Source organism: Tyto alba, unplaced genomic scaffold, assembly GCF_018691265.1.
Source record: "Tyto alba isolate M040663 unplaced genomic scaffold, T.alba_DEE_v4.0 Super-Scaffold_29, whole genome shotgun sequence".
Classification (NCBI taxonomy): Eukaryota; Metazoa; Chordata; class Aves; order Strigiformes; family Tytonidae; genus Tyto; species Tyto alba.
This window is the reverse complement of record NW_024881303.1, coordinates 12255954-12277161: the sequence shown is the minus strand read 5'-3', so window position 1 is coordinate 12277161 and position 21208 is coordinate 12255954. Positions and strand designations below refer to the sequence as shown.

Sequence of the window (21208 nt, the reverse complement as noted above, 5' to 3'; positions counted from 1 at the left end):
CATTTTGTAGTCCTGATGATGAAGTAAGACAAGCAACTTATTACTGGGTAGCATTCGAAGGCTACCTTTCCTTGCTTATGTCTCTAAAAATGAGGAAGTATTACCTACATTGCAGGATGGATTTCAAGGCTAAGCTGGTAAATATTTATGAGAGACATAAACTTTGTCAGATAAACTATACTTTAGAGACAAAATGTTATCTCTAGGCTGCCAGATTCTCAGAGATGCCAAGTTTCTACAAACCCCACCAGATCTCTTTTTTTTTTTTTTCTTACTCATATTTTCTCTGTAAAGAAGAGAAATAGATGTGTTTCTATCCACCTATATACTGAATATACACATTACTTCTTTCTCATTTTTAATTCATAACTAGATCTACTCATGACTATACCGAGATCTTCTTTGTACACTTAAAAATGATTGTGCAGAGTAACTACTGGATGTACGAAGCATGTTTTGACAGCCCAGGCTTCCACCCTCCTCCACCAAATCAACCTAGCATCAAGCCGGTGTGCAAACGCCGCGCTGTAACGCTGCCGGGGCGCCTGACGGCTGCAGGTGAGATCTGCTAACAGCAGGCTCAGACCCCCCCAGGGGTGAGCTCCCTTCTTTATCACACGCCGTCTAGGCTGGCCAAGCCCAAGAAAAGAGAGGACGTGCTTTGGCTGAAGACCCGAGGACCGAACCCTGACCACCGCTGCCCAGCAGCCGCGTTTCTGGAGCGCACACGCCAGTGCTCCCGCTCGGGCTGTGCCCAAGGAGACGCTGCCATTTCTCCAGCCCCCCCTCGGCGGCTTCACCCCCTCCGCCTCACGGTGCTCCCCGACACCTCAGCTCCGCTCCCCGCCTCACGCCGTTTCTCCCCTCACACCTCCAGCCGCCCACCCCGCAGCTCCCCGAGGGCCCGTTTAGCAGACACCCCCCCGCCCTCCCAGGCCGCGCCGCCCCGGGGTTGCTCCGAAGGGCGGGCGGGCGAGCGGGGCTCCCGCTGACCGATCCCCCCAGGACGAGGATTGGGGGGGGGGGATCCCCTCACGACGAAGGGCCCGAGCGCCCGCCCCGCCCCGCCCCGCCGCGGGCCCTAGCAACAAGCCGCCGGCGCCGGGCTCGGCGGCGCGGCCGGGCGGGGGGGGGGGGGGCGGGCCCTTCCGGTTCATGTCGGAGCTGGGCTCGGCGCGGAGGAAGCCGGGCGGCCATCTTGGCTCGTCCGGGAGCGGCGGAGGGGCGGGGGGCAGGCAGGCGAGCGAGCGAGCGAACGGCAGGCGGGCACCCGGCTTCCCTGGCTCGGCGGCGGCTCTGCGGGGTGCCGGCCTTCTCAGAGCCTAGGGGCGGGCGGGTCGGGATGCGAGCGGCGGCCCGGTGAAGCGGGGCCGCGCGGCGGGGGAAAGGAGAGGGGAGCCCCCTCGGCGGCGGGCCTGCAGTAGCCGCCGTTCCCCGGCTGCAGGCGGAGAGAGGCCAGCGAGGGGAGCCCGGGCTGCGCGGCGCCCCGCTCCTCCCCGCCCGCCCCGCATTTCCACCCTCACCCCGGAGCCGCTCCCTCGCCGCCTCTCTCTCCCCCCCCCCCCCCCTTCCCCGGCTCCATCCCTCCCCGCTGGATGAGGCGCCCCCTTCCCCGCTGTTGACCCCCGCGGACCCCGGCCTGGCTGTAGGATGAGCCCGGAGGACTCGGAGGGGGCGAGGCCGCTCCGCTCCCTGAGGGGGATCTAGCTCGGGCGTGGGGCGCTGCCGGAGGGTGGGGGGGGGGGTGGGAGGGGGGCACCGAGGCGACGCCGCCCCCCGCCAGCCACCTCGTCCTTCATGGTGGCTCCCTGCGACCACCATCTCGGAGCAGAGTCGCAGCCCGGCCCGGGGGCCCGTGTGTGTGTGTGTGCGCGCCGCCGTCGCGGGCAGCGCGGCCGCCCGAGTGAAGTAAAATGTCCACTCGGACTCCATTGCCCACGGTGAACGAGCGCGACACCGAGAACGTGAGTACTGGCGGCCGCAGGGCGGGGGGTGTGGGGGGGGAACCGGCCCGCGCCCCCTCCCCCGGAGGCTCTGGGGGCGCCGATCCGGGGGTACCGGGCCACGGCCGGGCGGGGGGGGGGCATCGACCTGCGGAGGGCTGGCGTTAACAGCCACTTACCGCTCGTAATGTTGCCCAAATACCGATTCATTTTAAATTATTTTTCGCCCACGCCCCCCCCCCCCCCCCCCCGCCAGCACGATTCACCTATTTAGCAGCATTTGCGGGCATCCCTCCCCCAAACCCGGTGTCCCCTCTCTACCGCTTTATTCGGGTATCTCTCGGCGGCGGGGAGCGGGTTTGCTGTGTTGCTAACGGGGAAGAGAAGATCCGCGGTGGGGAGGGAGGGTCCTGGTGGGCTGCTGCCTTCTCCTAATAGGCAAACTTACTGCTTAAAGCAGCCGAATAAACCTTTGGTAAACAGATGGGAATAATTCAGCTTTGGTAGGGGTGGGCTGGGTGACCTAGATAATAGGCCTCTTCTCTGCTTAATTTGCAGGGTTCTCGATGATAATGACGCCGTTAGACTAGTCACCTGTTCAGATGACATTAAAAGGGTTTCTTTATTGGAATTATCTTCCAGATAAGGGAGGCTCTTCCTCCTTTCCCTTCAATCCCCCCTTTTCTTTTTGATTAACAAAGCCAGAGTTTAAGAATTGACACTTTATTTACAAGATTGAGCCAAACACTCTCTTAAAAATTGCACAGGTTGTATGCTAGAGGAAGAAAGGAAGGAAAAAAAAAAAAAAAAAGTAGTCCTACCACAAGAGCAGATAGCCACAAACGAAGCTCAGTAGGAGACTCCCTTTCAGCAGATAGGAACTGTATTTCTTTTAACTTAAAAGTTAGTTGATTTTGGTGTTTCCTATCTAACCATTTTTCTGCATAGGCTCTGTCATGTCCCCAAATGATAAACAGAAGGGAGTTGTCACTTGTTCTAGTCTAAAATGAGTCGATCGATGAACTTTGTATTCAGCTTTCTGTAAAGGCTATCTGATATTCTTCAGAAGACAGATGCTAAGCTTGACAGAAGAGGCTTTTTTTGCAAGGGCTTCTTACATTTTGGACTGGCATAAAAAGTGGAAACTTTGGTTAAAGATCAGGAAAGACTGTTGGATTGTTCCAGACCATAAATAGTCCAAGAAAAGTGATGGTAGCCCCATTGTTTAAAACAAGACCAGACAAAGCATTAGAAAACATGCTGCATGGAACAATTACTGCATTACTAGGGATTTAGATTTTATTAGCATAATAGGCACTTCTAACTTCTGTGATCTTTATTTGTTTTAGCGCTACATGCAACCTGCAGGCTAAAGGCTGTATTGAGCAAAAAGCCAACTAAGCATATTTGGTTGTAAAATCTCAATGAGCTTCCTGCCTTGTGGAAGAAAATAATTAAAATATTATGCGGCCCTTCCTATGCCATGGGGAGAGTTGAAATTGTAGCATACTCTACAAAATACTACACAAAGTTTATTTGGGTAAATGTTTTAGTATATAATCAAACCTGACTGAGGCTCCATATATATGTGTGGAAGCCACCCAGGAAATTGTTTTAGAAAGTGTTCAGATCAGGTTCTCTAGTGTAATTAATTCAAACTCTATTATGGATAACTTAACGGTGGAAAGACTTAGTATGTGCTTGAGGAAATACATTATTCACAAGCTGCATGTTCTATCACTTGAAGCTAGATTTTTACATGTCCTCCACTTAAGGCACCTTGTTCTCACTTCAGAATACTGGTCTAACACTTCTCTTTAGTAATCTTCATGATGTAGCATACATGGATTGTCCTGCTTGCAGATGAATTGCCTTAGGTTTAGATTAAGGCATATTTTTCAATTTCTGTAATCTGGGCTGGTGACCACAGAAATACCTGTAGGTAGTGATATCAACAGGGAGTGATTAATCTGGGTGCTTGCCAAATCCATTGAACCAACTCCCCAGTACAGTGCCATATCCCTCGAGAAGCCGTCTTTGGTCTTTTGACCATCAGCTAACTAGACATTCACCAAAATGCATTCTCTTCAGCCTTGCTTAAAACTAAATTTAAATCTGACATGTAGTCTGTTTGAATTACCCCTTCAGCTGTGAATGCCAGGTCTCAAATGTGATGGTTTTGATACTTTAACTAACTGTTCTTTAACCCCAAAGCTGGGTGTATTGTGTTGGCAGGTAAACTGAGCCCTTGATTGTCTTTCACCTAATAGAAGTCTAATCAGTTAATATTCATAGGACTCTTTGAAGCTCAGGTGGGAAGAGGTGCCAAGGTATTCAGCTAGCCTTTGGGCCATGGTTGTGGACCCTCTTAATGCCTTCTCTCTGCTTGGAAGGTTACCACTGCTGACAAAGGCTTGGCTGGTGTTGAATCTGGTTGAAGCGTGCTGATCATAGCTTATCCATGCCTATACTTGCAGTTTTGAAAATGAAGTTAGCCTCCAGAATGACGGTGAGCGTAAATTATCATTGTCTGTGCTTGCAGTTAACCACGTTCAGCGGTTGGCAACTCCTGTTGAATAGACAAGGTCTAATTGTCAGTACTTGATTTTTATTTTTTTTTTTTAAGGCAGTGTATACCACTTCTTATCGAGACATGTACTGCTGAAGTGGAAATACTGTCACAGTGACTTTCCCCCAAAGCCACTCACAGCTATCAAGCCTTTAGTGCCTTTGAGATCAAAGAATTTGGCTCCGAGTCACCTGGTTTTGAGAGGAAAGGCATCCCAGATGATCTGTGATCATAGGAACTTCACACTTGGACAGTTGGAAGCTGGCTGTTGGCCTGCGATGAGCTGGCTTCTCACCGCAAAGGTAGAGCAGCTTCTCTCTGGCCGTGTCTTGTGCAGCAATGGCTGCCAGCTGCTTAGGGGACAGAAGTGAATGAGAGGATCAGATCTTTTCTGTCTTCTTCAGAATTATGTCCTGCATGTGGGAGAAAAAGCAACAGAGGCAGCAGAGAATGCCTTCATCCAAAACTGGGAGACAAGGTAGATGCAGAAGAAGGACCTCTAGGTGACAGAAGAATGAGTAAACCTGTTTTACTAGTGATGAGGAGAAAGGGAGAGAAGATGGAGGAACAAAGAGTGCGGAAGCACATTGGGAAAGGAAGATAGATGGTGGAAAACAGAAGAGGAAGCACAGAAGAATGTGCATATGGCAGGATGGAGGACAACCAGTGACAAATAGAAGAAGGAACAAGATTGTCGAGAGTAGGACAAATATTAATCCAAAAAAATTCCCAAAGAGTGGGAACATGATAGCGAACTGTAGATAGAAACAAGGAAATTTGGGTGGTATGGAGATTGGTAGATTTTTTTTTTAAGAGCATGAAATAGAAAAGAAAAATCTTAGACTAAAGAGTTTAATTTGAACCTCTGTGTTCATTGCACAGCTGTGGATTTTTTTGGGGAAAAAAGGTAACTGTTTTGAATATGCTGGTACTGCAGGCCAATCTGAATTAAACATTTAAGTAATTTGAGGAAAAGCGAGACTAAAATATACTCTTATCTCCATGACTGTGCCTAATGTGAAAAATTTGCTGTTGAAAAATGCCAGTGTGATGGCAACTGTGCTTGTACAAGCCTATGCAAAAGGTTTCTGTGTAGCAAAAGTATCTAATTTATTTTTTTTTTATTTAAAAAGGCTTAGTAAAGTCAAGGTTAGGTTTAAAAATTTACTTTTAAGATACTGTGAAGGTTAGTGCAGTGCATCTTGGTTTATTACCAATTAGCTGTGAAATGCATTAGAGCATTTGCAGGCAAATATGCAAGCTCACATTATTCTATATATTATTTATCAGTCTTCTCCTATTACAAATAGATCTGTAATCAGAATGCTTTCTTCTGTAGCATGAAATCCTGGTGGGTTTTGTTGGTGTGTTTTTTTTGTTTTTTTTGGTTTTTTTTGGTTGATTGTTTTTTTAATAAAGAAGGGGCTGAGGAGGAAAGCATGCCTGTGGCCAAGAGTTGTGGTAGATTGTCTTCTACAGGGACTATCTACATTCTTCCATATTTTTCACCAGTTGTCATAAACGTTCTGGTTTGAATTAAATTAGGTGAAGGTGGCAAAATAACTAGAAATAAAATATGTTTTAGGAATTCAGCTGGGAGGTCTTTTTTAATTCCAGACTGTCACAGAGCAGGAAAATGCTTTTTGTTCATTTCATACTGCCTGGGATGCCTGATAGCTTGTGTGGCATTGTGAGTCCCTGACTGCTCGTATTTTCACATTTTTGTAGTGAGAAGTTTAATTCTTCAGTTCTGCTAAACAGCCTGTGCTGTGTTGTTTAATCATTTGGCTCCAACTGATAAGAGGCTGCTGGGGGTGTCAGCCTCTGCTGCCTCTTCCCACCTGCGGTCTATGCCGGCACTAATTACTGCGGGGCTGTATGACGAGTCTGGTCAGCTCTGATCTGACTGAAATGAACCCTTAAGAAAAGTGGGTTTATCCCCATTGTGTATGGGTGCAAATACTGACACGGAGGAGAGGGTGGGAATGTCCAGTTCAGCTGGGGAAGGCCAGAAATGCTTCTTACTATTTTTGTTTTGGTTTGATTTAAGCTAGTCATAGCACAGCACCCTAGGGCTAAGGTAACTTGAGTTGTGCCACAACTAGAGAGATATTTAACTGCAGTGGTGCACCTTTCATGAATTGTGGTGTTATGCTCATGGAAGCAAACTTTTAAAATATTTTTTTACATTATTTCAGTAACTCAGAAAAATGAAGCTACAGGTCCTTACTCCAGAAGTTGTTAAAAAGTCAGACTTAGTTCATGTATTTTATTAGCACCACTGAATGGGACTTAAATTGTTGCTTAAGAAGTAGCAGTCTGAAAAAGAGAACACAAGTACAGAAACTACTGAAAGAAAATAAGAGGAAATACAGGTTTTAGCACACTAAACTTTGTAGACCTCTTCCTAGGTTTTCTTATCCACTCGCCTAATATCCATACCTGCTCATTCTCCATTTTAGTTCTAGTCAAAAGACATACTCATGTTGATGTAAGTGGACAATTCCTGTTGACTACATGTCTCAGGTGATTCAAGTCAAAGGAATTCTAAGAGTGGAGGCATTTGTCTCTCCAGATCTCCATTTCATTTGATATAAGTAGCGTGTGTCTGCAGCTTCCTCTTCTTGGTGAGGTTAATGCTGCCTCATGGATGTCGGCCAGAACAAAAATGGAGGTCACTTTTTTTTAGGCTCATGGCATATCAAGGTTGGCTCTGCTTATTGTGGAGATCATTTACCACTAAAAAACTGTAGGATGCATGATGAATAGATGCTTACTGCTCTTAAAACATGAAACTGAAAGGTACTAAGTACACCTGTGGTAACACTCCAGTCAGGCTCCTGGATGAAACCCTTGGGAAGAATTCTTGGCCCATAAAGCAGCGACTTCTTGAGCTCTCTGTGTGTATATATACATATAAACAAAAATTAACTTTCAAATAAAATTTGTTCCTGCAGGGTTAAAGCCTAAACTAAGTTTTCTATCTGCAAGCTCAATGTGGTCTTTGAAAACCAACTGTGAGGTTTTTTTTTTGTTTAACATGTAATTACTGACAGTGATGATTCTGGAAACAACTTAGTTGGCAGTATTGTTGATGAAGAATAGAATATGGTTGGCTCTTCAGCTATTATTCCCCAGGCTGATGTCAATAAATATCCATTTTAATCAGCAGTAAAGAAACTTTGGCTGGAAAGATATGATGAATGTCAGATCTTGATAATGTGAAGCAACAAAAGAGCTTTTAAAAAGCTTTTCTAACCGGCACCAGACTTATCTTTTTGATTATATAAGCAGGATTTCTTCACTGTTGTGTTGTTCAGTGCTAATCATGGAATTACAGATTCACTCTCTTTCATATGCTGTATAGAGTATGAATGAACCAAATGGTATCAAATACATGGGCAGAGGCCATACCATTTATACATGGGAAGAACTCCTGGGCCAGAGCCTGCATGCCTGCGGGGACCATCCTTCCTTCACCGAAGGCTGTTGGTGCTCTCCTGCCCTGGTCTTCAGGGCAGCGGTGCAGTTGTCACTACTAGCTCTTCCTACGGCTGCTTTGTGGCCAGAATTGTGAGTGTGCAGTGTTGCTTTGGGTAGCAGTGCTCCCTCTGCCTAGTGAGTCTTCTGTATGTCAGTCCATGCTGTCCACCTCCATCAAGCTGCCCAGTGTAGGGAGTTGCATTGCTGTGCTTGGTTAGAGCTGTAGCTGCCTTGTCCTGTTACTCCTGTTTGTTTTATTGGTTTTTTTTTTTTTTGGTTGGGTTTTTTTTCTTTATTTCACCCTCCCTGCTGAGGTTAGGGAAAATTAGGAATGTGTGTCAAGAGGTATAGCCTCTGTGTGCTAAGGACTGTATTTACTCTTCAGGTTCTCCCTTTAAACTGGTTGTTTGACAAATATGACCTGATTAAACTAGCCACTTGCTTTTATGAAGTCTCACACCAGTTAAATGAATACTATGTTAGGCTGAGAATTGCACAGTGAATTCTTCCCCCTTTGACAAGGAAAGCATCCAAATTAGTGTTTTCTCTCCTTTACCAGCTATAATGTAGTTCTAGAAGGTCTGTTTGTCTCCCTTGCTGAATTCTGACCCTCTCAGTTGTTCCACTCGATCACAGCATCCATAATGGTAGGGCTGTAGCACACTTCAGTGAATAAATCTGCCTTCATGGATTGATAACTTTAATACCACATTGGATAGGATTTTCCTTTGTAGGACAGCGTTTAAAATTTCATGAGATGGAAGCCATGACTGTTCACCCTTAAGATTGATTATGTAGCAAGCTGGTCTAAAAGCTGCCTTTTAATTACCTGTGCTGGAACCAAAGAATTGGTTATGCAGACGTCGGCACGGGCATACCAAGTCTGACAATCGACCTTGCTCCATGTCCTGATTTGTGCCCTGGTCAGTGGTGGGTGGAAAGTAAAATCAGGACAAATATAGGACATCTTTACCTGATGTCTTCCTGTTTTATAACATAGGAAAATAATGTAATATTTTATAATATATGATGACTTAGGGATTCCCAGAGCAGTAACTGGTATGTAGACAATTGTGGCTGAGTGTTTGCTGTGACACCTCTTGGTGGTTGCCAGAAATGTAAGTCTGTGTTTTGACTTTCCAGTAGAATTCCTTCGTCAGCAGTCGCAGGATGCCCTGCTGTGCTGTTTCACAGATATATCTGCACAATAAGACGCTACCTCTGTGAATATCCTTAGGGCTAACCTTTTTTCCCTGAGTAGTACTCAGCAGTCTGTATGTTCTTAAAGATGGTAATGATAAATGGAAAATAAAATACAAAACATTGTTACGAAGGGCTGTGGTGAAATTTGTCTTCACATGTTTCATTTAAAATATTTTTGTGTTTTAAAAACTATGATATGTTTCCTCTAAGTGTTTCTATAAATAGGAGTGCTGGTGTGGAGTGTGCAGCCAAAAATTACCATGTATTTGTATGTTGTGTGCCCAAGTTAGGGTAATGAAGCAATTTAATGTCTCAAATATTTATCATGCCCTGGAATGTTTAGATTATTAACATAGTAAGGCATAGGCTTTAAGTACAATTTTTTCTTATTATAATTAAAAATGCTGAATCAAATGAGGCTATTGTGATTGCTGCTAGTCTGACAGCTTTCCAGGAAATTCTATAATATCACTTTGTAGTATTTCATACAAAGATGAGGTAAGAGCTAAGGTAATAAACATTTCTAGAGACTTCTGTAAGATTACATTTTATTAGTTCATTTCGCTGATGAGATGGTAGTTTTCACTATTGTATGAAATAAATGCTTTAAAAAAAAAATGTTGATACCGTTTGTCCTCCTTGTTTTAGAAAGAAAGCTTCCTATTTACTGTAAATAAACATGGATTTTTGCAAGTCTTGGGCATTCTGATTTCTTAGTGTTTTTCAGCTCTTCAAATGGATATCAGATTCTGTCTCTTCCAGGTTACTCTCAGCTGTTGGCAACTTCTTAAGCAGTATAAGAACTTTAATACTAGTCATCCTCTGCCTTGTGTGTTCCTAATGCTCTGAATATTAAGATATCTCTAATCATACAGATGCTGGATAAAGCTAACATCTACCAAAAAGATTTCAGTTATCGGCACCTTCATACTTCATTTGCTTTTTACTTTATTTTCTTTTCTTTCTCTTCATGCTAATCATTATCTGGCTATGAAAGGATGTCGGCTCATCACTGGGGGAAGGCTTTTGCGAAAAGGTGGGTTTTGTGTTATGTTCCAAATATAGTTGGTCTTAGGCTCAGTCTCTCACTCACAGTAAGGTCTCTCACAAATAGAGATCTTTTACTCCTGGGTTGAGTAATACCAGGGTGGGGCTGGGGGGGAGGAGGAGAATGCTTTTTTTTTTTTTTTTTTTTTTTATGAGAGAAGTTGTTTTCTTGGCTCGAAAATGAATAGGTTTTTTAGGGAACCCTCCTACTCTGTGCAGAAACCCCTCAAACCTTTAAAGTATTTAAACGATTTTGAAATGGAACCTGATGCATGTCAAGATATGGAAGGAAGTGTCATGAGTGGATTTCAGGAGACGGTGTTCTTGCTTCGGTTCCCCATCTGCAGTATAATGGTCTGTCTTTGCGTGAAGACAGGTATTTTGTGAATCCCTCAGCAATGGTGAGTGTCATGAATGAGTGTTACCCTTGCACAGAACGCATGTCCAGGAGATATATCTCACCTACCACAGTGTATGGAAACTTACTACAAATAAGCACATCCTTGTTTTAAATCTTACGTTTTTAAGACAAACCCCCTTTCTTACTGAAGCCACATGAATGTGGACCTAGGAAAGAAGCTTGAAATTTAACAGAATCTTTGGGGCTCGGGAGGTAAGGGAGGAAAAATCTGCCAAGTTGAAGATCTGCTTGGGAAAAGACAAATGACCTGCATCTCAGTTGAGTGAGCAGAGGATGCTGTTACTACTTCTGCGGGCTGAGGTTGGAGCTGTTAATCTGTTTGAGGAAACTACCCTGGGAAGTAGCTGAGTACAGCCAAAGGCTATACAAGCCAGTGTGTGACTTGAACTTTTCCTGGACCATCTATATTTTTGCTTTTTGCCTACACCATTTGGCTTCCCATCTACCTATCATGGCTTCTTGAAAATTATTTGGGTGGGAGAAACACTTTTACTCAGTTTTGAGTTTAATGCTTTTTAGTACTGTATGCTACCAAGCCCTCTTCTTCCTTCATTTCCATAAGCAAAAGAAAATCCATGTTGAAACTGGGAAGCTGCTTTCCGCAGTTGATAGAAAGCTTGTTCAATATAATAATCTTGTATTTGACAGAGGAAGGACTTGCTGAAAGATTTACTTATGTGAAGTAAAATAAAGTCCAAATCAGATACAGTTGAAAATAGACAGATTTCTACAGAGTGAAACATGACTATGTGCAAGTCAGTTGGAGAGAACTGAACTGCTTAGGAACACACAGCTTGATACTCAAAAAGTACAGCTGAAAAAGGTCATATTCTTGAAAAGAAATAATTCGGGTTAGGGTGGTAATGCAAACCTCCATACAAGGAGATTGTGTTAAATTTATCAACTCTAGTCCAAATAAGTGCACAGCTGTTAATTCTTCCCTTTAAGTGCAAAGCTAGAAAGCGTGAAAAAAATGATAGGACACAAGAAGTCATTCCTCAACAGGACAGTGAAGCTCTCAAGATGTATTAACTGGGGTGGTTTACTATGTGGAATAGAATTTCTTAGTATAACAGAATCTGTCTTTTTCCTAATATTGTTTATCTAAACAAGTAGGATATGAGTAAGATGAGTTCTGAATAACCCAGGTCCTCTGGTTTGGTAATACATGGTGCCTGATGCCTACATCTCAACTACCATATAAGCTAGCTCAGGTGTAACACCTCTTACTGCTTCAAGCACAAAACAGTGCAGATGTGGATACTCTTGTTTTCAGAGTCAGCTGTGTGGTTCAGAAGTCTGCCTGTTGAATCTGTCTGCTAGAGAGCCTAAGCTAATAAGCCATGCTTGGAGGCAGGCTGGCTCTTGCTGAAGCCAGCTTGTGTGCCTGTGTCATGTGCCCAGATGAGAAAGGGCAATAATCTAAATAGTTCTGAGATGCTTCTTCTTCTGAGGTAGGTTATCATCTTGTTGTAGAGCAGCATAAGTAGTACAGCTGTATTCCTGGGATGCTGTACTTGAAGTGAGCCTTCCTCTAATATATCCAAGAAATAGCTTTGTGACCCTGTACAGAACATCCGTCCCTGATTGCTGGGGGTAGCAATGTAAGAGGATGTTAGCATCTAGCATCAGCAGTTGCTTTTTTTCTAGCTAGTGTGAATAATTTGACACTAGAAGGTACCAAAGGAGCTGACAGAGAAGTTCTCTATATTGTGTGCTGCAAGGTTTGTTAGAAGTCAAAGTTTAGGGAAGTGTAGAGGATTGGCACTGCTGTGCTAGTGCATACAGGGGTAACTGAGATGGCCTGAACAACCAGCACCAGCCTGGCATTAAGGGTATGCAAAATAGTGAAATTGTTGATGCAGGATTTCACCGGCTTTACTATTTCCTTCAGCTGGGTGACTGGACTTGTCCTTCCTCTCCTTGAGAATTATTGATTGATAAACACTTAGTCAGTTGTTATAGGTCTCTATATTATTGAAAACAATGAATTGTTATCAAGCATTGGATTTTTACTGGATCTCATTATGGGTGTGCTTCTTGTTCCTGCGCCATTTATTAGTGTTTTGGAAGAAATGTATACTACTGCTCCTGAAAATGATTGCTAGAGTATTGAATAGGGCAGGATGTGCCAATCATCAGGAACATGTAATAACCTGTATGTAAGAAAACTCTGTATTTCACTTCAGCCAAATGTGAAATCATGCACGTAAGGAATGAGGAATGAAGGTCATAATGTGTGGTAAAGGAATGGGAAGCAATAATTCTGAAAAAGAGCTTGGGTGATCAGGTAGAGATGGTCTTCTGCCAGGAAGGCTAGTTCTGTCCACGTAAAATCAGTGGAGTATTGAGCAGAAGATGCAGTCTCTGTGTACTGTACCTACTGTTGGTATGGCTTGTGCAGTTCTAGCATGAGCCCCATAAGAAGATGTTGGAAAAGTAGGAGTGAGTTCTGAAAAGAACTACAGGAAATGTTTCCTTGTCTTTAATCGTTCTTACAGCAGCCTGTTTAGGGATATATACACACACACATATATAAAAAACTTACTAAAGTGGAGGGATAATGTGATCGTAGAAATTAAGTACCTGTATGGGAAGTACAGATCTGGTGACAATGCAGTAGCCAGGCAGTAAGGAGAAGCTAAAGCCGGATTGATGCTAAAACATTATATGCACCACAGTGTGTGTCTTTTTTTTTTTTTTTTAATAGTAGCTATTGAAACGATTTTCTAAGAGTTGTCGTAGCCTTCTATCAGTATTTCTTAAATGAAATGAATGTGTTTTTAAAAATAATTTGGTCACAGCTGTTGCACTCAAATTAACAAACCAAGGAATTTAAGATGCCAGAGTATACGGTCACAAGGTTACATCAGGTTATTAAAAAGAGTGTGAAACTTGCCAAGTGTCATGCAAGCATGGATTTGTTCATTTGTGCCTGTACCATGGTTGTTAGCTCATGAGTTATGATCTCATATCCTTGTGCTGCAGTGATTTTCAGATTGAGTGTTGCTGTATGCCAGATTTTTGGTTGTCCCCACTGGATTTCAGCACGAGTAGTAGTAGTAGAAAAGGAAGAATTGGGATGACTGCAAATTTAATGTCATTTTCCGTGTAGCCAGACATTTGTTCCACATTTGCAGACTACTGAGCTTTTCTAACTAATATTTTAATTAGTGAAGTTGATGTATGGATCTCAACCATAAATTGAGAACTAAGGGACGTGTGGGAGGGGACCTGCTCTTTCATAAGCAAGCTGTCAGGAAATGAAAAAATACTTTACTGTTATCGTAAACATGTGATCCAATGAATAAAGATTATTATAGGCATGATATATACCTATTCATTTTTACAATTAATAGCTGTTCAGGGAAACTGAGTGAAAGGGCTTTAACAAATTGCAGACAGCATCTCAGATCTCTGTAGCTGGTACTCAGCCTATTATATCTGAGGTTCCTATACATTTGGTAAAATTTCTTCCATTGTTCTCCAGATCATCCTGAGTATTTTCAGTCATGAGGTTTTATAGGAGCAGGAGTCTAGTACAAGAGAAATAGAAATAAAAAAAAAAACTTTGCCAGTAGTATTAAACTGTCCAGTGAGGGTGAACAGTTTACTGTGTACTTTTGGAAAAGCTTTGGGTTAGGCACAGTAATGCAAAGTGGAAATAATATCAAGAACCTCTGTGTACCATGACTGATTCGGCAATCCACGTAAGTTACTTAAGAATGTTCAACTGTTGTTGCAGTTCAGGTGATGTTCCACTTGGCCTTCACCAGGTGATGAAATGGATATTGTGTTAGGAACTGGGAACCTCTTTATTGTCCCCATCAGAACAAAGTTCGGCATGAATCTGAAGTTTGAGTTGGATCCTTTGAAGGTTTTTCCAGAGGCATTGCTAATGTTTTTGAATGTTGTATGCTTCTTGTCATTGATGTGTTTTGTCTTTATTTCTCAGCCTTACCTGTGTATGTTTTTATTGCAGCACACGTCCCATGGAGACGGACGGCAGGAAGTTTCCTCTCGAACTGGGCGCTCTGGAGCTCGCTGCAGGAACTCTATAGCTTCCTGCGCAGATGAGCAGCCGCATATTGGAAATTACAGACTCCTTAAAACGATTGGAAAGGGGAATTTTGCAAAAGTAAAACTGGCAAGGCACATCTTGACTGGCAGAGAGGTAAAGTGGTATGGGTGTAAACAGCAGTGAATTGCAGTCGGTGCAGAGATTTTGTTAAAAGAGCATCATCTAAGTCTGTGAACACTTAGCATATTTTACTAGAGATACTGCCACTGATGTAGAATAAAATAGAAATGGAAAACTATTTTCTTAGTAATGATTACAAAACAATTTCTCTTAAAAATGGTCTGTTAAATTTGTGTTTTTGACGAGTCCCTGTTCAACTGACTTGTGTTCAAATGTGGTACTAGAATTCTCTGCTAAATCCTCCATTCTCAAAAAAGGGTTCAATATACAGCAATTAAATAAGCTTGCTGGAAAAACTGCCCCTTGGTGTCTCTATAATGCACAGTGCAGGGCTGTACTGGGGGGAAGTCATGAATGAGAACTAATATATCTTCTTGATTATGGTCTGAGTAGTGCAAGTGCAGTATTTTCTTGCCAAAGCAACATATTTCCCAGGAGTTCTGCTAGTGTCTGCAGTGCTGGGCAGCCTTGGGAAGATACTCCGGTTTGTTCAGAGCCGGTTTATGTGTCTTGCTCTATGCTGTGTGGTGTAGACAAGCTTTTTCTTGTATGTCTTCATAGTGTCTAACTCAGCTCCATAATTAGTTTCTGCATGCCATTGCAATGTAATTAGTAACTTGTACTCGATGATTCTGACTTGGTGAGCTATAGTCCTGTTGCCTTGTTACAAGAAGGTGTTGCTTGGTGCTGTTTTAATAATAGCAACTCTGCATACTGAAAGGGAGAAACACCTTGTTGACCTTTTCTTGCCAGACCTGTCCAATGAAGTAAATGTTTGCTGATACCTGCAAGGACTTTTTAAAAGAAAGCTATGTGGCTGACTGCAGCGCTTTAAGGGAATTTATCTTTTCTGAGCTAATAGGGAGTTTAGTAGCACTAGGAGGAACAGATGGGACATCATTTTGCAAGAATTGTTGGGAGGAATTTTTTTTTTTTTTAAGCCAGCAGTTCTGGCGATTGGCAGTTGTCTTCTGTTGTTAAAGTTGTAGACAGTTTTTGTTTAATTGCTTTCCAATAAGTTCCTTCCTCTTCTTGCTGATACTTAACACAGGAAATGCAAATACTTCATTAGTATTTCTTTGCTTTTATTATATGTATAGGAGTTGGAGATAGGTATCACGTGTCACACACTGCGTTGCGAAAATTGAAGTATGTTTTCTTTTACTTACATATAACTGTATGTTGACCTCCAGTTCATTATTTTTGTTTGAAATTTCAACAAATAAAGTGACAGTGTAAAGTCTTTGGCCAAATTTGGAAAGATTTAATTACAGAGTTTCTTTAACTCCTATGGAATAGATGTCATTCAGTTAATTCAGATCTTAAATACTTTCCAGGATGTGGCCATTGGTCCTGGTTACCTAGAATGAGTGACATTCCTTTGAAGGAAATGATTAAGCTAGTTTTATAGGAATATCTTGAAGGTATTCTAAACTTTTTTTTTCTTTGTGAGAGAGATGAGTAAAAGTTTATCTTCTTGCTAGGTGAACTGTACAGCATGGATAATAATTAAATATTGTAGATGTGTATGACCAGAATTGTTCACAATATTTGGATAACAATTTCCCCAGGGTCATTAATTTACCCTTGCAGAAGTATTTAACTGATCAGTCTTTCGATTGTGCTAACCCTTTTCATGGCTGTCACAATAATGTTTTTTTGGTTGTGATCAGCAACAGCACCTTGCACTTTGAATCTTGCTTTCTTTGCTAACTCATCTTCAAGGTTGATTATATCAGTTTTCCATTGTATTTGATGGTGCCTCTTAACTCCTTCAACAGACATAATCATTATGGTTTGACTTCTCATGCCAAGGCCACTGATACAGATTGAACAAGATTGGTCCCAGCTCTTGTCCTTGAAAAGCTCTTATTCATTTATTTCCAACATTGTATCTCTTTAGCCACTATTTTTTAATTTAAAAAGCTCTGTGTACATTTCAATGTATCTAGTTCAAAAATTTCCCTGCATCCTCCTAGATGAGGCTTCACAATAGTCCAGATAGTCGTATCTTCTGTGTTTGCATAGTGCACAATTAACTGCAGGAAAATATGTTGCATGTAACCCTTCCATTTGTTTCCCCGTTTCTTCCATGCAAGTTTCGAGCTCAAGAATTTTGTGTGGTAAATGGCTCTACTAGGAAAAAAAAAGAAAAAAAAAATAAGTTTGATAGTTTTTAAAGTTGTGCTGCCATTTTGTTCTTGATAGAAGTTAGAAATCTGTGTTACAAGAATGCTTCCCCCCCGGCCCTTTCTGTCTTTAAACCTGACACTCTTAAAAATTCCAGGCTAATGTTCTCAGTCTGGCCTCAGCCAGACAGCACTCATCTTCCTGAATTTGTGTTTTCCTGCTTTACACACTCATTCCTGCTGGCAGTTCTGTCTTTGTTTCTATTCTTTTTTTCCATCTTTTGTACCAAAACCTAAAATAAAATGCGTAATTTTGGGAGTCACATCATGTAGCAGAGCAGCACTGTTCTGTCACTTCCTGGGAGGAGGTTATGTTTGTTCCAGCATTCTTCTAGGGTAGTTGCTCATCTTCTTACATCTGAAGTCCTTGCCTATGAAGTTTCCTGTTGCTTGAGATACAGCTTTTGTGTTTCCAACTGGAGTAAGTTCCAGGACTCTTTCATTTCCATATTTAGTGTGTCTGCATGATGTATGAGAGTCCAGCGTCAAATTACAGAAAGGGAGAAATGTTTAGCCCTCCTAACTTGAGGGGGTTGAATTGTACTGCCAAGGAGCATGTGGCCTTCTCCTCACTGCAGAGATATGGAGGGAGGATTAGCTTCACTGCACTAGACCTGATGTTTGGAAACACACTCTTTTGAGATCTTCTGTTTAGGAGAGTATCATTGGTAGTAGTCTTGTCTGCCCTTTCGAAACCAACAATCTTCATTGTAAATTTGCTTTTGTTAATTGTTTGACTTCATGCCATGTATTTCCTGTTGTGACTTATCAAAGGTTATTTCCTCTGATGAGTTTTCTATATTTTCAAAAATGAACTTAAAACTACCTTTTGCTGTTACTGAGGTGATTGGAATTACAGCAAAAATACATGGATCTTTCCATTCATTAAGGGCATATGTTCAGTTAATAGCCAGGAAGTTGAAGTTTCCTAGTGAGACAGGATTCTTTCAGGATCCAAGTCTGACTTCAAGGAATCTATTGTCATCTTCTTTCTGTTCTTCCACTGGAAAAAGTGAAATTTAAGAGGGAGAACACATTCTGAATGGTAGCATTTTGGCCAATTTGATCAGTGTTTCAACTTCTGATAGCTTTAACTCTCTCATTCAAGTCATGTAGGAGGAATGTTTTAAGTCATGTTATTGTGAATGGTGAAAACAAAGTTAATTTTAATTATACCAATCATTTCACACAAAATAAGATGGCTGATGCAGTGGTGTAACAGTGTAGGTGGACTTTCTCCAACAATGGCCATACCTGAATACTTGAAACCATTCCAGATTCACTTTGTGTAAAGAGAGCAAAGTTTCTGCTTTGGAAGGCAATTTGATGCTTTACTAACTATGCTTAGTAAAACAGGGGATTATCTTTCTCAGGCTTGTCAGAACTGTTCTTGAGGGCAGGTTCCCTTTGCCTGTGATTTGGAGACCTTATCAAGGCACCTGAAATTGCTCTCTGTTGTGATGATGTGTTCAAGCTCTCAAAGTCATTGTTAACACATTGTACTCTGTGTTCACATGGTTAGGAATCCTCTAAATTCATCCTGCCTTTAAGCCTGTAATTAGTGCACTGAACAGGCCTGTGAGTCTGCCTTTCAGAAAACTGAGGCATGTACCTTCCCTGTATCTCCAGGGCTGAATTTGTTTGCCAGTATCAGAGACCTCTCTGATCATCTGGCACCAATGCACAGTGTGAGAGGTGAGCAGTATTTTGCAGAAGCCAAATACCTTAAAATTTCGTGGGTTGAAACAACTTTGTCTTTCAAAGATTGACCAAAATGGTACAGCTCAGAACACAAGTGCAACTATTTGAGTGGAATGCACTTACCAAGCAAGCAGACATCTGTCTTGGGACACTAGGTGACTTTCAGATAACATGATCTGCTGTTGACAGAGGCAGCGGTCACTCCGTATTCCAGCATGGATGTATAAGAGATTTCAGGAGGTGAATAATTTGTTACCTTTGTGACAATAGTTCAACGGGCGTAAAGGTAGAGATAAAAATCTTCCTTGGTTTCGTACACAGCTGCTAATATAAAAATACCTATTGCTTAATGCGTTTCTCTTGTTTGTATTATTGAAGTGATTTCTCAAGGTTTTGCAATGGAATTTTGCCTCAGGAAATAGTGATCTTTAATTTCAGTAGCATACCTTGGAAGAAAATACTCCTCAAAGCAAAAGTATTCTTAGATGACTTCTTGGTGACTTCTTATCATATCTTGCATCTAGAAGGGCTCAAAATAAATCTTGAATCCCAAGTTTCAGAAAACATCATATCCATCATATAATTCTGTAATGCACCCAAGCGTTGAGCACTGTGTTCCCCTCTTACCCTCTCCATTGTGATAATCCATCCATGTGGGTTTGCACTTGAATGTAGGGCTATAAATTTGCTTTGATGTAAGATATTCTTTATTCCATGTGTTGCCAACCCGAAGTTAGAGATGACAAAGATAGCACAAAGCGATGCAGGGAAAGGGGAGCTGTGGCATGGGAAGGAGCAGCATCTACTGTGTGAGCCAAAAATTCAAGGGGAATTGAAGGCACTTGCTTTGCACCAGTGAGGGATAATAAACTGAGTTGCAGCATCTTGCATCTTCGAGAGGCACCATCTCCTTGGCTTCTGTAGAGTTTTTTCTGGTATGATTAGTATCTTATTTAGGAAGGAAAAATACCAATTGGCATGTAATTCTAGAAAGATTCCCATTTCTTGTTCTAACTCATCCTGTATCCAAAAGGCATTGCACTGAAACTAGTCTCTTGCCTATTCATCACCTCAAATCTTCAGATTCTGACTAGTTACCATGGTACTGAATTTCTCTCTTGATTATATTCTGAAATTTTTTTGTTCTTTAATATTTCTGTGCAGTATTTACTGAAAAGATGAGAACCAGTCCAGGATTGAACTTGCCCAAATTGTACTACAGGCAATAAATAGGTTTTTGCTGCTGCACAAGTGATACCTTTTCATATCCATCAGGGAGCAAATTAATACAAATAAGTGACTTTCCAAAGGTGAACTTAGTTCTTACAAAATCTATGTGGAATTACTTTAAATTTGCTCTGAAATCTCTGCTTTTAGAAGCATCTTCACAAAATGCCAATGCCCAATCAGTACTGTGTAATCTGCTGTGTAATTGTGTACATTTTGTAAATTTATATAAAATTTGTGTAAATTCTGTAAATACTGTCTGTAAGCACACTGGTATATTGGGGCACTGTCTGGTGTTGGAGCTTCCACTGTCGTAAGTATGATGGTCTTTACATCAAGCAAAGACTAAGTTAGCTTCTCATCTTAATATGCTTAAAATACTAGGGTTTTTTCCCACTCTCCTGTTTAGTTTGTTGCAGTAGAAGTAAATTACACTTTAGCCATTAATTCCAAATGTTTTTAGTTTAAATACAAGTACATAATTTGCCGAAGAAACTTGAGTGGTTTTTGTATAATTTCCACGTTTGAGATTTCTGTTACTGGATTTGACCACCTTGTAATAATGCTGCATTGTACATACGGAAAATACTGATTATGAACTCTTCCTTTAGGTTGCCATAAAAATAATTGACAAAACACAGCTGAACCCAACTAGTCTACAAAAGGTAGGTATTCACATTTAATCTTTCAACTGTATTGTAACTTTCCTCATTTCATCACCTCTTTCCATTAACCCTGAATGCCTGGGCTGGAGAAGCTGAAGCATTGCATACCTTGCACACATCTGACTACTGTATTTAATAACTAGCTTTGCAACAATTATTTTTGACAACCCTGTAGTTGTTCAAGATGAACTCGTACAGAACTGTAAACTGAGAAAAGAGCGGTATTAGCCACTTCCTTTGTCTCCTAAGCATAGCTAACTGCAGAAAGGATGTTTGTGGTTTGGTGTTATGCCCCCATGTCTCCTCCATGCTGGTCACTCTGTCAAACTTACAAATACAAATCTAATGTTCTGTCCTCTTAAACTGGCCATGAAAATACTGACTCTGGACTGAAGGCCATGCAGTATGTAGTTTGCAGCAGGAAAGGTGATGCAGCTTTATGGAACGAATTGGGGCATGGCTATTCTATTTTCTTCCCTCTAGCTTCAAATGTTTAATGTGCTGTTACAGTTGTATCGCCTTATCTATTTTAGTAAGTAGTGATAAATCCTACTCTTTC

General features: G+C 41.8%; 1 protein-coding gene across 13 annotated transcripts in view; it reads left to right on the top strand.

The window, feature by feature from the left end:
• The first annotated feature begins 1173 nt into the window (after nucleotides 1–1173).
• The window catches only part of MARK3 (microtubule affinity regulating kinase 3), a 63016-nt gene continuing 42981 nt past the window's right edge, over nucleotides 1174–21208 (top strand). For 5 of the 13 annotated variants that reach the window (XM_042799287.1, XM_042799280.1, XM_042799277.1 and 2 more), the window contains exons 1-4: nucleotides 1175–1964; nucleotides 10196–10234; nucleotides 14649–14840; nucleotides 20596–20649. In XM_042799287.1, the coding sequence (XP_042655221.1) occupies nucleotides 1914–1964; nucleotides 10196–10234; nucleotides 14649–14840; nucleotides 20596–20649 (336 nt within the window). In that variant the 5' untranslated portion in view covers nucleotides 1175–1913. Of the gene's footprint in view, nucleotides 1965–10195; nucleotides 10235–14648; nucleotides 14841–20595; nucleotides 20650–21208 lie in introns of all 13 variants that reach the window. The other 8 variants (XM_042799285.1, XM_042799286.1, XM_042799284.1 and 5 more) reach the window with 6 other exon arrangements.